At 47.1% G+C, this 13956-nt stretch overlaps 1 protein-coding gene across 1 annotated transcript; it reads left to right on the forward strand.

The window, feature by feature from the left end:
- Positions 1 to 247: 247 nt before the first annotated feature.
- Positions 248 to 5425, forward strand: LOC147972916 (uncharacterized). Its single transcript, XM_087521741.1, has 10 exons — positions 248 to 435; positions 2507 to 2770; positions 2859 to 3063; positions 3202 to 3292; positions 3390 to 3532; positions 3633 to 3876; positions 3980 to 4084; positions 4262 to 4444; positions 4526 to 4730; positions 4827 to 5425. Exons 2-10 carry the CDS (start codon positions 2554 to 2556, stop codon positions 5306 to 5308), a joined length of 1875 nt encoding a protein of 624 aa, XP_087377867.1. The 5' UTR covers positions 248 to 435; positions 2507 to 2553; the 3' UTR covers positions 5309 to 5425.
- Positions 5426 to 13956: the final 8531 nt, after the last annotated feature.

Genomic DNA, 13956 nt, shown 5'->3' on the forward strand with positions numbered 1-13956 from the left:
GGGAAGGTGGGCCCGCCTGATCAGTGGTGGATAACTGACTCGTGGTCCGCGGGCGGTTGGGGGCCAGGGATCAGCGGCGTGACGGGCAGACGGGCGTGTGAAGGAACGTGGAAGGAACCAGCCGCCCGACATCCGTCGCGGTCAAAGCGTGCCTGTGCGTGCGTCGTCGCCGGCGTTGGATTCCCTTTCCCTGGGGTGAAAATTGGAAAACAGTGATGGCAATCAGTAATCACCAAAAGGAGTAACACAGAGAGCTTTTGCAGCAGCAGGGGGCAATAAAGCCTGGCCCTATCATCGTCCGCCAGTGCCAGCGCCCTCTCGTCTCTGCTGTGGTCCGCTGCCCAGAGCCTCACTATCCCCGGCCTCTCGCCGCACGCAGCGCGGCCGCACCGGCGTCCTCGTCGTCCCGTCGTCCGTCACCGTGGTAACTGACTGGTATGCCGTCAGCCTCCCATCCCGCTCCCCTGCTTCGCCTCCCTCCGCGTGTTGATTCGTTGGTTGGTTGGTTGTTTGGTTTCGTCCCCTTCCTCGCCGTCGCCGTCACCGGTGACGCGACGGGCGCGCACGTACCACCACCTACGAGTGTGGGAGTGGAGTGCTCCGCTCTGCGCTGCGCTCCAGGTTTGCCGCCACCACCGACCGACCCTTTTCTTCTCCTCGCGCGCGAGAGAGCGGCTCCAAAACGAGAATCTGCCTGGGTGGCGCTTGGATGTGGATTTGCGAGCGACCCGCGCCCCTTTCCTGCGCTTCTAGTCCGGTCCGGTTGGTACTAGTACTATTCTACTGCTCCAGTAGGAGTAGATAGATAATGGTGGCTGTTGCCATCCATGGCCTGGCCACTCATGGAGCAGTGGGGAATACTCGCCCGCCACCTTCGATTTGAATCCGCGAGCGTGGCCGCCCTCCCGCACGCAAGCGCACCAGTAACCAGTCCCGATCCGTGTCTCCCGGCCGCATGCGTGCACGCCTCCCCTCCCGCCGGAACTGTATCTACATTCTCCGGATTAAGATCCATCCATGTACTAGTAGCAGCATTATTCTACGGTGGTTTCCTGTATGACCAGTGTGGCGGTTACTAGCACTGCCGTTCGTGCGAGTCCACCATTTTCTCCTAATTTAATTTGGACGCTCCGCCCCGGCGCCCGGCCGGCGGTGGTTAAGCCTTCCCATTCCACGGCGAAGCAGGGCAAAGAATTCGCGTCCCAAAGGCACGACGAAGCTGCGATTATTTCGCCCGTCTAGGTGCCTTGTCCCCTTCGGCCGGGCCGGAGATCCAGCTGGAGAAATTCGTCGCCGCCCGGCGGCCGGTGAGACGGGCCTCTCCCCCGCTTCTCGCGTACTACGTGCGTGTAGTCGCCAAATGTGGTTGTGTCTGTGTGCGGAGCATGGACTGCGCTGCGCTTGCGACCAGTCAGAGCGGTGAGTGGGATCGAGCATCAACGGAGAATTAATAATTTAGTTAGCTGTGATCTCGCCCACAGCGACGGCGCAGCGGATTAAGATGCCCGTCGACCTCTCGGCTCTTGTGGCGTGGCCCTGGACGTGGTGCCGCCGCACTGCAGCGGTGGCGCGAGAATTGTGGACGTGGCGTAGTTAGTGGGGATCGTTTCCGTTTCCATTTCCCCCTTTCCGTTCATACTTTATACTGCTCCGTATTATGCTTCCAAAAGGATTTTTTGTTGTTTACATTACCCGCCGTCGTCGTCATCGCAGCTCATCACGGCATCGCTTTCGGTCTCTCCTTTGCTGCCTTGCGAATCTCGTGTCGGCGGCGGCACTCCCCCGTGAGAGTGCACACTGCTACCGGGCGGCTATAAGATGAACCGGGGTTTTCCTTTCCTCTCACACCTCTCCTTCCCAGGCACCAACCGCTAGACATTTTTGCCGGTTTCACCTTGCTCTTGCGAGTTCGTGTTCGCGCGCATGCGGCGGATTGCTAGCCGCTCCTTCTGAGGTATACAGACATACATACTTGCAGCTGCAGTCATGTCTGTCGAGTGTACTGTATGGGCTTTTAGGCGTTCTCTGTCGAATCATCAAGGTTTCTGTGGCCGTTGGGGTTTACACATATAGCTTGCTGTTTTGCCGGCTGGTTTTCTGCAACTTGCCGATGATCATGCTGGTTTTCAGCAACTTGAGTTTTCGGACAGTGAAAGTGATAAAAAGAAACCACCACCTGGTTTACTTTAAGTAAAGCATGCTCCCTTGTGTCTCACTACTTCTCTATGGTGCCTAGAGCCAGCAGGGGAGCCTAATGTTTGGTCTTTACGTGCTTACTTTCAAACACTAGTCTTTCTTTACACTGCTAGGCCGTTGTATCTTGCTGCTCTATTATGATGGCTATGGACAACAGAGGAGCCTTTGAGTGGACTAGGCCTAATGCTTGTCCTTTAACTGTGTTTTCAAACATCAATCCTTCCTTGCACTAGCTAGCTCATCTTTGATTTTTCCTTGTTGCATAAGCGTCATTCAATGTTTGCTCACATGATTACCACACTTTCCCCAGGTCTATACATATAGTCGGCGGTGATCGATACCAGACGCAGTGCCAAGATGGGGAGTCTGCACAAGACCACCTTTGTTCTCCTCATGTTCTGCTTGGCGGCGTTGGGAAGCGCGGATTATCTCAAGTACAAGGATCCGAAGCAGCCTCTTGGCGTTCGCATCAAGGATCTGCTTGGTCGGATGACCCTCGCTGAAAAGATCGGCCAGATGACCCAGATTGAGAGGGAGAATGCCACAGCAGAGGCCATGTCCAAGTACTTCATAGGTGCCTCTCACTTCCCTTGTGCTAAATTAACAACTGCAGATTCTGAAGGGTTGCAGAGCTGTCTGTAATAACATTTTGTATGATGCAGGTAGCGTACTGAGTGGTGGAGGCAGTGTGCCTTCTCCTCAGGCATCCGCTGCGGCTTGGCAGTCGATGGTGAACGAGATGCAAAAGGGCGCCCTTTCCACCCGCCTAGGTATTCCGATGATCTACGGTATTGATGCCGTGCATGGTCACAACAACGTCTACAAAGCTACCATCTTCCCACATAATGTTGGCCTCGGAGCTACCAGGTAGAAACTGCTCTCTTTTTTAAATTTTGATTGATGTGACAGTGAAATGTCATATATCCTGTAATATGGATGTCTATATTATATTAGATCAACTGTGACACATATGTTGATCTGAATGAATATGTTACTGTCTTCTAGGGACCCTATGTTGATAAAGAGGATAGGAGAAGCAACTGCTCTTGAAGTTAGAGCAACGGGAATTCCTTACGCTTTTGCTCCGTGTATTGCGGTAATAGATCGTACTTCTTGCATGGTTGATACTTTAGTATGGATGCCAAATGTGCCTTGCTATTGTTCCTAGAAACTCACCCGTTGATGTTGCTCAGGTGTGTAGAGATCCAAGATGGGGACGCTGCTACGAAAGCTACAGCGAAGACCCAAAGGTTGTCCAGTCCATGACCACACTTATCTCTGGTCTGCAAGGCGACGTTCCGGCTGGTTCTGAGGGAAGGCCATACGTTGGTGGAAGGTAATATACATTTGACAGATATACTAGTAGGTAACTTGTGTTCTGTGCTTTAATCTGAAGAGGCGGAATTAACTTCGTTGTCACTCTTGGTACACTGCAGCAAGAAGGTTGCTGCATGCGCAAAGCACTATGTCGGTGACGGTGGTACGTTTATGGGGATCAACGAGAATGATACAATCATCGACGCCCATGGGCTGATGACTATCCACATGCCTGCTTATTACAATTCTATCATCAGAGGTGTCTCCACTGTTATGACCTCGTACTCTAGCTGGAACGGCAAGAAAATGCACGCCAACCACTTCCTTGTCACTGATTTTCTGAAGAACAAGCTCAAATTCCGGGTCAGTTGCTCATTAGAAAGGCAGAACAATTTCACTCTTTGTTTTCTTCAGGCCTATTTTAAGATACTGATGTAATCAATTTGGTGGGATTTCGCGCAAACAGGGTTTCGTGATTTCAGACTGGCAAGGCATTGATCGGATTACTAGTCCTCCAGGTGTGAACTATTCTTATTCAGTTGAGGCTGGAGTTGGTGCCGGTATTGACATGGTAAGATGTGCAAATTACATATACTTCAGCCAACTTCAACTTTTTGGATAAAACATGAGTAAAGATAGGATGTTTCTTATCTGATACACCGTTGACAGTTGTTATCTCTTCTAGAACTAATACAAATATGCCATTTTCTTCCATTCTGACCATGCTCTGGTATACACTATTCTGCAGATCATGGTTCCTTTTGCCTACACCGAATTCATTGATGATCTGACATACCAAGTAAAGAACAACATTATCCCCATGAGCAGAATCGATGATGCTGTCTACAGGATTCTTAGGGTGAAGTTCACCATGGGCCTGTTTGAGAGCCCCTATGCTGACCCAAGCCTCGTTGGTGAACTCGGGAAGCAGGTTAGTTCTTAACACCACATTTTCAACACTTCATTTGTCAGGATCCATGAATTCTTACTATAAATTCCGTCCCATTGTTAGGAACACCGCGATCTCGCTCGTGAAGCCGTCAGGAAGTCATTGGTGTTGCTGAAAAATGGAAAATCTGCCTCCACTCCGCTGTTGCCTCTCCCGAAGAAGGCCGGAAAGATCCTCGTCGCCGGAAGCCACGCCGACGACTTGGGCAACCAGTGCGGAGGATGGACCATCACATGGCAAGGACAGACCGGCAACGACAAAACTGCCGGTAAATATTCATTGCTTGCTTGTAGTACTAATATGTGGCAACGTCGTCGGAAATTGGGCCAAAAGTTGATGGAATCATGTGATGAAACGCATGCAGGGACGACGATCCTTTCGGCGATCAAGTCCACCGTCGACCCCAGCATGGAGGTGGTCTTCTCGGAGAACCCGGACAGCGCCGCCGTGGACAGCGGCAAGTACGACTACGCCATCGTGGTGGTCGGCGAGCCGCCCTACGCCGAGACGTTCGGCGACAACCTCAACCTGACGATCCCTGCCCCGGGTCCCTCGGTGATCCAGAGCGTGTGCAAGAGCGTCAGGTGCGTGGTGGTGCTCATCTCCGGCAGGCCGCTGGTGGTGGAGCCGTACATCGGCGCCATGGACGCGTTCGTCGCCGCGTGGCTGCCCGGCTCCGAGGGCCAGGGCGTCACCGACGTGCTGTTCGGCGACTACGGGTTCTCCGGGAAGCTGGCCAGGACGTGGTTCAAGTCGGTGGACCAGCTGCCGATGAACGTCGGCGACAAGCACTACGACCCGCTGTTCCCCTTCGGGTTTGGCCTCACCACTGAGGCCAACAAGTGAGTCGGCTGAGATAACTGAGATGGGATGTATCTCGGTTGGGCTGGAGAGATGGGACACATACATACATTGCGTTTTGTGGTTGATTTGTTAGCAATAAAAGAGCGATGCGTTCTTACAGATTCTGTGGTGTTACAGCAAGCCGTCCGATCGCCATAATAATCGTCGTTATGACAATTTTAACTGAAAAGACCGCCCTATCAAAGCCGTCATCCTGTCCTTGGTCGCCATAATTTTCAAAGGTGCTTCAAATCGAGCCCGTGAGCCTCCATATTTGACTTATGTGGGAAATATTTGGAGCGCACTCCGTCTAGAAAATGGCTTGGCGTGAACAACATTTCCACCTCCCGTTGCTCTTCTGGTCTGCTCTGCCGCCTCCCCTCAATTGCCGTAGTGTCGTCTTTCACCGCTTTCGGCTGCCCCAGTCCCTGTCGGCGACGGTATCGACGACACCTTAGCCTTTCGTCTGATTTCATCGTTTTGGACTTATCTCGCGCCTTCTACGCCTTTGGTGGTTGACGCACCTCCCGCGCCTTCGATGATCGACCGCCACCACCTAGGCCAGCATCTCGTTCACGTTGCCGTGGAAGAGTCCGACAATGAGGTGACAAAGCCTATGACACTGCATGAAGGCGGCGGCCTCCTCCCGCGGGTGACGAAGGGACAGAAGAAGAAGACGAGGAAACTAGGTACCCGCGGCCCTTCCCCAGCTTGCTTCGTCCCTCCGGCCTGCAAAACTGGGGCACCTTCCCGGTCGTACGCCGGAGTAGATACGACGACGTGGTATAAAAATGAATCCTTTGCCTTGTATTTGGTTTTTGTTCAATTTAACGCGAGGTGATCATGGAAATTTGTTGTCAAATGGGTAACGTTTACTATTTAGTGACGATTTTCTAAATTTGGATGGATCGATCTTCAACGAAGAATCATTTATCAATGCGATGATGGGTCAGTCCGAGACAAATGTTGTGGATCTCGATGGGACATCGTTATCGCTTTTTGATCATCAGTTTGACCAAGATATGGAATTTGATCAATTCGAGCTCCACTGGCTCGGCAAAGAAGACAATTCGGGGAAACAACTTTAACCCCCGATGTGGATGTTGCGCTTGCCCTATCATGTCAAGATATCTCTCTTGATGTGATTGTCAGGAAAGATCAATTGGCAACAAAGTATTGAAAGCAAATTGAGGAGCATTTCCAACATCATCTTGGGTGGAGACCGAAACGTAGTATCAAATCTCTCACATACCAATGGGGTATGATTCAAGAGATGTGCATCTGTTGGGTGGGTTGCAAGGAGCAAGTGAAGCACTCTCCTCCTAGCGGTGTCAACATTGATCAATATGTAAGTATAATCTTGTTTTGCATTTGTTTGCCACATTTGCATTAATTTAAGCATTCTCATCAATCTATGCATTTGTTTGTTTTAGGATGAGATAGCCCAAGAGAGGTACAAACAAATGACTAAGTCGAAGGGCAAACCGTTTGGCCTCCAACATTGTTGAGATTTATTAGAAAAGCACAAGAAGTGAAAGATGAGGAGTGATGACGGTAACCCAAAAGCTGGAAAGTACACCAATTCCTCTTTGGATATGGACGGCTACGCATATGTTGTAGATGGAGAGGAAATGTCAAATGTGCCTAGAAGTACTACTACGATGTCTACGGCGGGTCGGCCCGCTAGGAGAAAGTATGAAAAGCTAAGGCTCAAGAGAGGAGTGGTGGAGGCGATTAAAAGAGACCGATGAGTTGACAAAGACAAGAAACAAGTACACCAAGAAGAGGAAGTAAGAAAAGTTAGTGATGGGCGAGACGAAGAACCAAGACAAGAGGGTTAGGTGAGGTGTAATGCAACAGAGTAGACAAGGTCAGGAAGAGGTGGTGGCGCCTAGCTCCAAATGTAGCAACAAATGGAGACGCGTAGGCTTGAAATGCAGTAGAAGATGGAGGCGCGTATGTTCCAAATTAAGGAGGTTAGGGCAAGAGATTATCGCATAGCCAAGCAGAATCGATTCATCATGTTAGATCTAAACCTAATAGATCCAGCGGCATGAGATTTTTGGGCGTGACAGTGAGACTTGATCATTATTTTCTAGAAGCTCGAAGGAGGGGACGATGCAGAAGGCGGGAACATGTGATTTGTACATGTCACTGTTGGAATGATTTTGCAACTTATCAAAAATTACGTGCATGTTTGTTTGATGTTCTAAATGTTTAAATTTGAAAGGAACCGAAGTGTTTGAACGTGAAACCGATTGTTTTTATGAAATATGAGATATAATAACTTTGAGGTTGGGTGTGATTTGCATTCTCTTCGACCCCCCCCCCCCTGAAGGAAATATGCCCTAGAGGCAATAATAAAGTTATTATTTATTTCCTTATTTCATGATAAATGTTTATTATTCATGCTAGAATTGTATTAACCGGAAACATAATACATGTGTGAATACATAGACAAATAGAGTGTCACTAGTATGCCTCTACTTGACTAGCTCGTTGATCAAAGATGGTTAAGTTTCCTAACCATAGACATGATTTGTCATTTGATTAACGGGATCACATCATTAGGAGAATGATGTGATTGACTTGACCCATTCCGTTAGCTTAGCACTTGATCGTTTAGTTTGTTGCTATTGCTTTCTTCATGACTTATACATGTTCCTATGACTATGAGATTATGCAACTCCCGTTTACCGGAGGAACACTTTGTGTGCCACCAAACGTCACAACGTAATTGGGTGATTATAAAGGTGCTCTACAGGTGTCTCCAAAGGTACTTGTTGGGTTGGCGTATTTCGAGATTAGGATTTGTCACTCCGATTGTCGGAGAGGTATCTCTGGGCCCACTCGGTAATGTACATCACTATAAGCCTTGCAAGCATTGCAACTAATGAGTTAGTTACGGGATAATGTATTACGGAACGAGTAAAGAGACTTGCCGGTAACGAGATTGAACTAGGTATTGATATACCGACGATCGAATCTCGGGCAAGTAACATACCGATGACAAAGGGAACAACGTATGTTGTTATGCGGTCTGACCGATAAAGATCTTCGTAGAATATGTGGGAGCCAATATGGGCATCCATGTCCCGCTATTGGTTATTGACCAGGGAGGTGTCTCGGTCATGTCTACATAGTTCTCGAACCCGTAGGGTCCGCACGCTTAACGTTCGTTGACGATATAGTACTTTATGAGTTATGTATGTTGATGACCGAATGTTGTTCGGAGTCCGGGATGAGATCACGGACATGACGAGGAACTCCGGAATGGTCCGGAGATAAAGTTTGATATATGGGATAATAGTGTTTGGTCACCGGAAGGGTTCCGGAAATCACCGGAAGGGGTTCCGGATGTTTCCCGAAATGTTTGGGTACGAGAACACTTTATTTGGGCCAAAGGGGAAAGCCCACAAGGTTTTTGGAAAGCGCAAAAGGAAGTTTTGCGGGGTCCAGGGGCCAGACGCCAGGGTCCCTGGCGTCTGGGTCCAGACGCCGGGAACCCTGGCGTCTGGCCCTGGAGTCCGAGAAGGACTCTTGCCTTTCGGGTGAAACCGACTTTGTGGAGGCTTTTACTCCAAGTTTCGACCCCAAGGCTCAATATATAAATAGAGGGGTAGGGCTAGCACGCAAGACACATCAAGAAACACCAAGCCGTGTGCCGGCAACCCCGTCCCCTCTAGTTTATCCTCCGTCACAGTTTTCGTAGTGCTTAGGCGAAGCCCTGCGGAGATTGTTCTTCACCAACACCGTCACCACGCCGTCGTGCTGCCGGAACTCATCTACTACTTCGCCCCTCTTGCTGGATCGAGAAGGCGAGGACGTCACCGAGCCGAACGTGTGCAGAACTCGGAGGTGCCGTGCTTTCGGTACTTGGATCGGTCGGACGTGAAGACGTACGACTACATCAACCACGTTGATATAACGCTTCCGCGAACGGTCTACGAGGGTACGTAAACAACACTCTTCCCTCTCGTTGCTATGCATCACCATGATCTTGCGTGTGCGTAGGATTTTTTTTGAAATTACTACGTTCCCCAACAGTGGCATCCGAGCCAGGTTTTATGCGTTGATGTTATATGCACGAGTAGAACACAAGTGAGTTGTGGGCGATATAAGTCATACTGCTTACCAGCATGTCATACTTTGGTTCGGCGGTATTGTTGGATGAAGCGGCCCGGACCGACATTACGCATACGCTTACGCGAGACTGGTTCTACCGACGTGCTTTGCACACAGGTGGCTGGCGGGTGTCAGTTTCTCCAACTTTAGTTGAACCGAGTGTGGCTACGCCCGGTCCTTGCGAAGGTTAAAACAACACCAACTTGACAAACTATCGTTGTGGTTTTGATGCGTAGGTAAGAACGGTTCTTGCTAAGCCTAGTAGCAGTCACGTAAAACTTGCAACAACAAAGTAGATGACGTCTAACTTGTTTTTGTAGGGCATGTTGTGATGTGATATGGTCAAGATATGATGCTAAATTTTATTGTATGAGATGATCAGGTTTTGTAACCGAGTTATCGGCAACTGGCAGGAGCCATATGGTTGTCGCTTTATTGTATGCAATGCAATCGCCCTGTAATGCTTTACTTTATCACTAAGCGGTAGCGATAGTCGTGGAAGCATAAGATTGGCGAGACGACAACGATGCTACGATGGAGATCAATGTGTCGCGCGGGTGACGATGGTGATCATGAAGGTGCTTCAGAGATGGAGATCACAAGCACAAGATGATGATGGCCATATCATATCACTTATATTGATTGCATGTGATGTTTATCTTTTATGCATCTTATCTTGCTTTGATTGATGGTAGCATTATAAGATGATCTCTCACTAAATTTCAAGATAAAAGTGTTCTCCCTGAGTATGCACCGTTGCCAAAGTTCGTCGTGCCCAGACACCACGTGATGATTGGGTGTGATAAGCTCTACCTCCATCTACAACGGGTGCAAGCCAGTTTTTGCACACGCAGAATACTCAGGTTAAACTTGACGAGCCTATCATATGCAGATATGGCCTCGGAACACTGAGACCGAAAGGTCGAGCGTGAATCATATAGTAGATATGATCAACATATTAATGTTCACCATTGAAAGCTACTCCATTTCACGTGATGATCGGTTATGGTTTAGTTGATTTGGATCACGTGATCACTTAGAAGATTAGAGGGATGTCTTTCTAAGTGGGAGTTCTTAAGTAATATGATTAATTGAACTTAAATTTATCATGAACTTAGTACCTGATAGTATTTTGCTTGTCTATGTTGATTGTAGATAGATGGCCCGTGCTGTTATTCCATTGAATTTTAATGCGTTCCTTGAGAAAGCAAAGTTGAAAGATGATGGTAGCAATTACACGGACTGGGTCCGTAACTTGAGGATTATCCTCATTACTGCACGGAAGAATTATGTTCTGGAAGCACCGCTAAGTGCCAAGCCTGCTGCAGGAGCAACACCAGATGTTATGAACGTCTGGCAGAGCAAAGCTGATGACTACTCGATAGTTCAGTGTGCCATGCTTTACGGCTTAGAACCGGGTCTTCAACAACGTTTTGAACGTCATGGAGCATATGAGATGTTCCAGGAGTTGAAGTTAATATTTCAAGAAAATGCCCGGATTGAGAGATATGAAGTCTCCAATAAGTTCTATAGCTGCAAGATGGAGGAGAATAGTTCTGTCAGTGAACATATACTCAAAATGTCTGGGTATCATAATCACTTGACTCAAATGGGAGTTAATCTTCCTATTGATAGTGTCATTAATAGAGTTCTTCAATCACTGCCACCAAGCTACAAGAGCTTCGTGATGAACTATAACATGGAAGGGATGGATAAGACGATTCCCGAGCTCTTCGCAATGCTAAAGGCTGCGGAGGTAGAAATCAAGAAGAAGCATCAAGTGTTGATGGTCAATAAGACCGCCAGTTTCAAGAAAAAGGGCAAAGGGAAGAAGAAGGGGAACTTCAAGAAGAACAGCAAACAAGTTGCTGCTCAGGAGAAGAAACCCAAATCTGGACCTAAGCCTGAAACTGAGTGCTTCTACTGCAAGCAGACTGGACACTGGAAGTGGAACTGCCCCAAGTATTTGGCGGAGAAGAAGGATGGCAAGGTGAAAAAAGGTATATGTGATATACATGTTATTGATGTGTACCTTACTAGAGCTCGCAGTAGCACCTGGGTATTTGATACTGGTTCCGTTGCTAATATTTGCAACTCGAAACAGGGACTACGGATTAAGAAAACACTGGCCAAGGACGAGGTGACGATGCGCGTGGGAAATGGTTCCAAAGTCGATGTGATCACGGTCGGCACGCTACCTCTACATCTACCTCCGGGATTAGTTTTAGACCTAAATAATTGTTATTTGGTGCCAGCGTTGAGCATGAACATTATATCTGGATCTTGTTTGATGCGAGACGGTTATTCATTTAAATCAGAGAATAATGGTTGTTCTATTTATATGAGTAATATCTTTTATGGTCATGCACCCTTGAAGAGTGGTCTATTTTTGATGAATCTCGATAGTAGTGATACACATATTCATAATGTTGAAGCCAAAAGATGCAGATTTGATAATGATAATGCAACTTATTTGTGGCACTGCCGTTTAGGTCATATCGGTGTAAAGCGCATGAAGAAACTCCATACTGATGGACTTTTGGAACCACTTGATTATGAATCACTTGATACTTGCGAACCGTGCCTCATGGGCAAGATGACTAAAACGCCGTTCTCCGGTACTATGGAGAGAGCAATAGATTTGTTGGAAATCATACATACAGATGTATGTGGTCCGATGAATGTTGAGGCTCGTGGCAGATATCGTTATTTTCTCACCTTCATAGATGATTTAAGCAGATATGGGTATATCTACTTAATGAAACATAAATCTGAAACATTTAAAAAGTTTAAAGAATTTCAGAGTGAAGTTGAAAATCATCGTAACAAGAAAATAAAATTTCTACGATCTGATCGTGGAGGAGAATATTTGAGTTACGAGTTTGGTCTACATTTGAAACAAAGCGGAATAGTTTCGCAACTCACGCCACCCGGAACACCACAGTGTAATGGTGTGTCCGAACGTCGTAATCGTACCTTACTAGATATGGTGCGATCTATGATGTCTCTTACTGATTTACCGCTATCGTTTTGGGGTTATGCTTTAGAGACGGCCGCATTCACGTTAAATAGGGCACCATCAAAATCCGTTGAGACGACGCCTTATGAACTGTGGTTTGGCAAGAAACCAAAGTTGTCGTTTCTTAAAGTTTGGGGCTGCGATGCTTATGTGAAAAAGCTTCAACCTGATAAGCTCGAACACAAATCGGAGAAATGTGTCTTCATAGGATACCCAAAGGAGACTGTTGGGTACTCCTTCTATCACAGATTCGAAGGCAAGACATTCGTTGCTAAGAATGGATCCTTTCTAGAGAAGGAGTTTCTCTCGAAAGAAGTGAGTGGGATGAAAGTAGAACTTGATGAGGTAACTGTACCTGCTCCCTTATTGGAAAGTAGTTCATCACAGAAACCGGTTTCTGTGACACCTACACCAATTAGTGAGGAAGTTAATGATGATGATCATGGAACTTCAGATCAAGTTATTACTGAACCTCGTAGATCAACCAGAGTAAGATCCGCACCAGAGTGGTACGGTAATCCTGTTCTGGAAGTCATGCTACTGGATCATGATGAACCTACGAACTATGAATAAGCAATGGTGAGCCCAGATTCCGCAAAATGGCTTGAAGCCATGAAATCTGAGATGGGATCCATGTATGAGAACAAAGTGTGGACTTTGGTTGACTTGCCCGTTGATCGGCAAGCAATTGAGAATAAATGGATCTTCAAGAAAAAGACTGACGTTGACGGTAATATTACTGTCTACAAAGCTTGACTTGTTGCGAAAGGTTTTCGACAAGTTCAAGGGATTGACTATGATGAGACCTTCTCACCCGTAGCGATGCTTAAGTCTATCCAAATCATGTTAGCGATTGCCACATTTTATGATTATGAAATTTGGCAGATGGATGTCAAAACTGCATTCCTGAATGGATTTCTTGAAGAAGAGTTGTATATGATGCAACCGGAAGGTTTTGTCGATCCAAAGGGAGCTAACAAAGTGTGCAAGCTCCAGCGATCCATTTATGGACTGGTGCAAGCCTCTCGGAGTTGGAATAAACGCTTTGATAGTGTGATCAAAGCATTTGGTTTTGTACAGACTTTTGGAGAAGCCTGTATTTACAAGAAAGTGAGTGGGAGCTCTGTAGCATTTCTGATATTATATGTGGATGACATATTACTAATTGGAAATGATATAGAATTTCTGGATAGCATAAAGGGATACTTGAATAAAAGTTTTTCTATGAAAGACCTCGGTGAAGCTACTTACATATTGGGCATCAAGATCTATAGAGATAGATCAAAACGCTTAATTGGACTTTCACAAAGCACATACCTTGACAAACTTTTGAAAAAGTTCAAAATGGATCAAGCAAAGAAAGGGTTCTTGCCTGTGTTACAAGGTTTGAAGTTGAGTAAGACTCAATGCCCGACCACTGCAGAAGATAGAGAGAAGATGAAAGATGTTCCCTATGCTTCAGCCATGGGCTCTATCATGTATGCAATGCTGTGTACCAGACCTGATG

The sequence above is a fragment of the Triticum urartu genome, chromosome 5A (genome assembly GCF_056163025.1).
Source record: "Triticum urartu cultivar PI428250 chromosome 5A, HENAU_Tu73, whole genome shotgun sequence".
Lineage (NCBI taxonomy): Eukaryota > Viridiplantae > Streptophyta > Magnoliopsida > Poales > Poaceae > Triticum > Triticum urartu.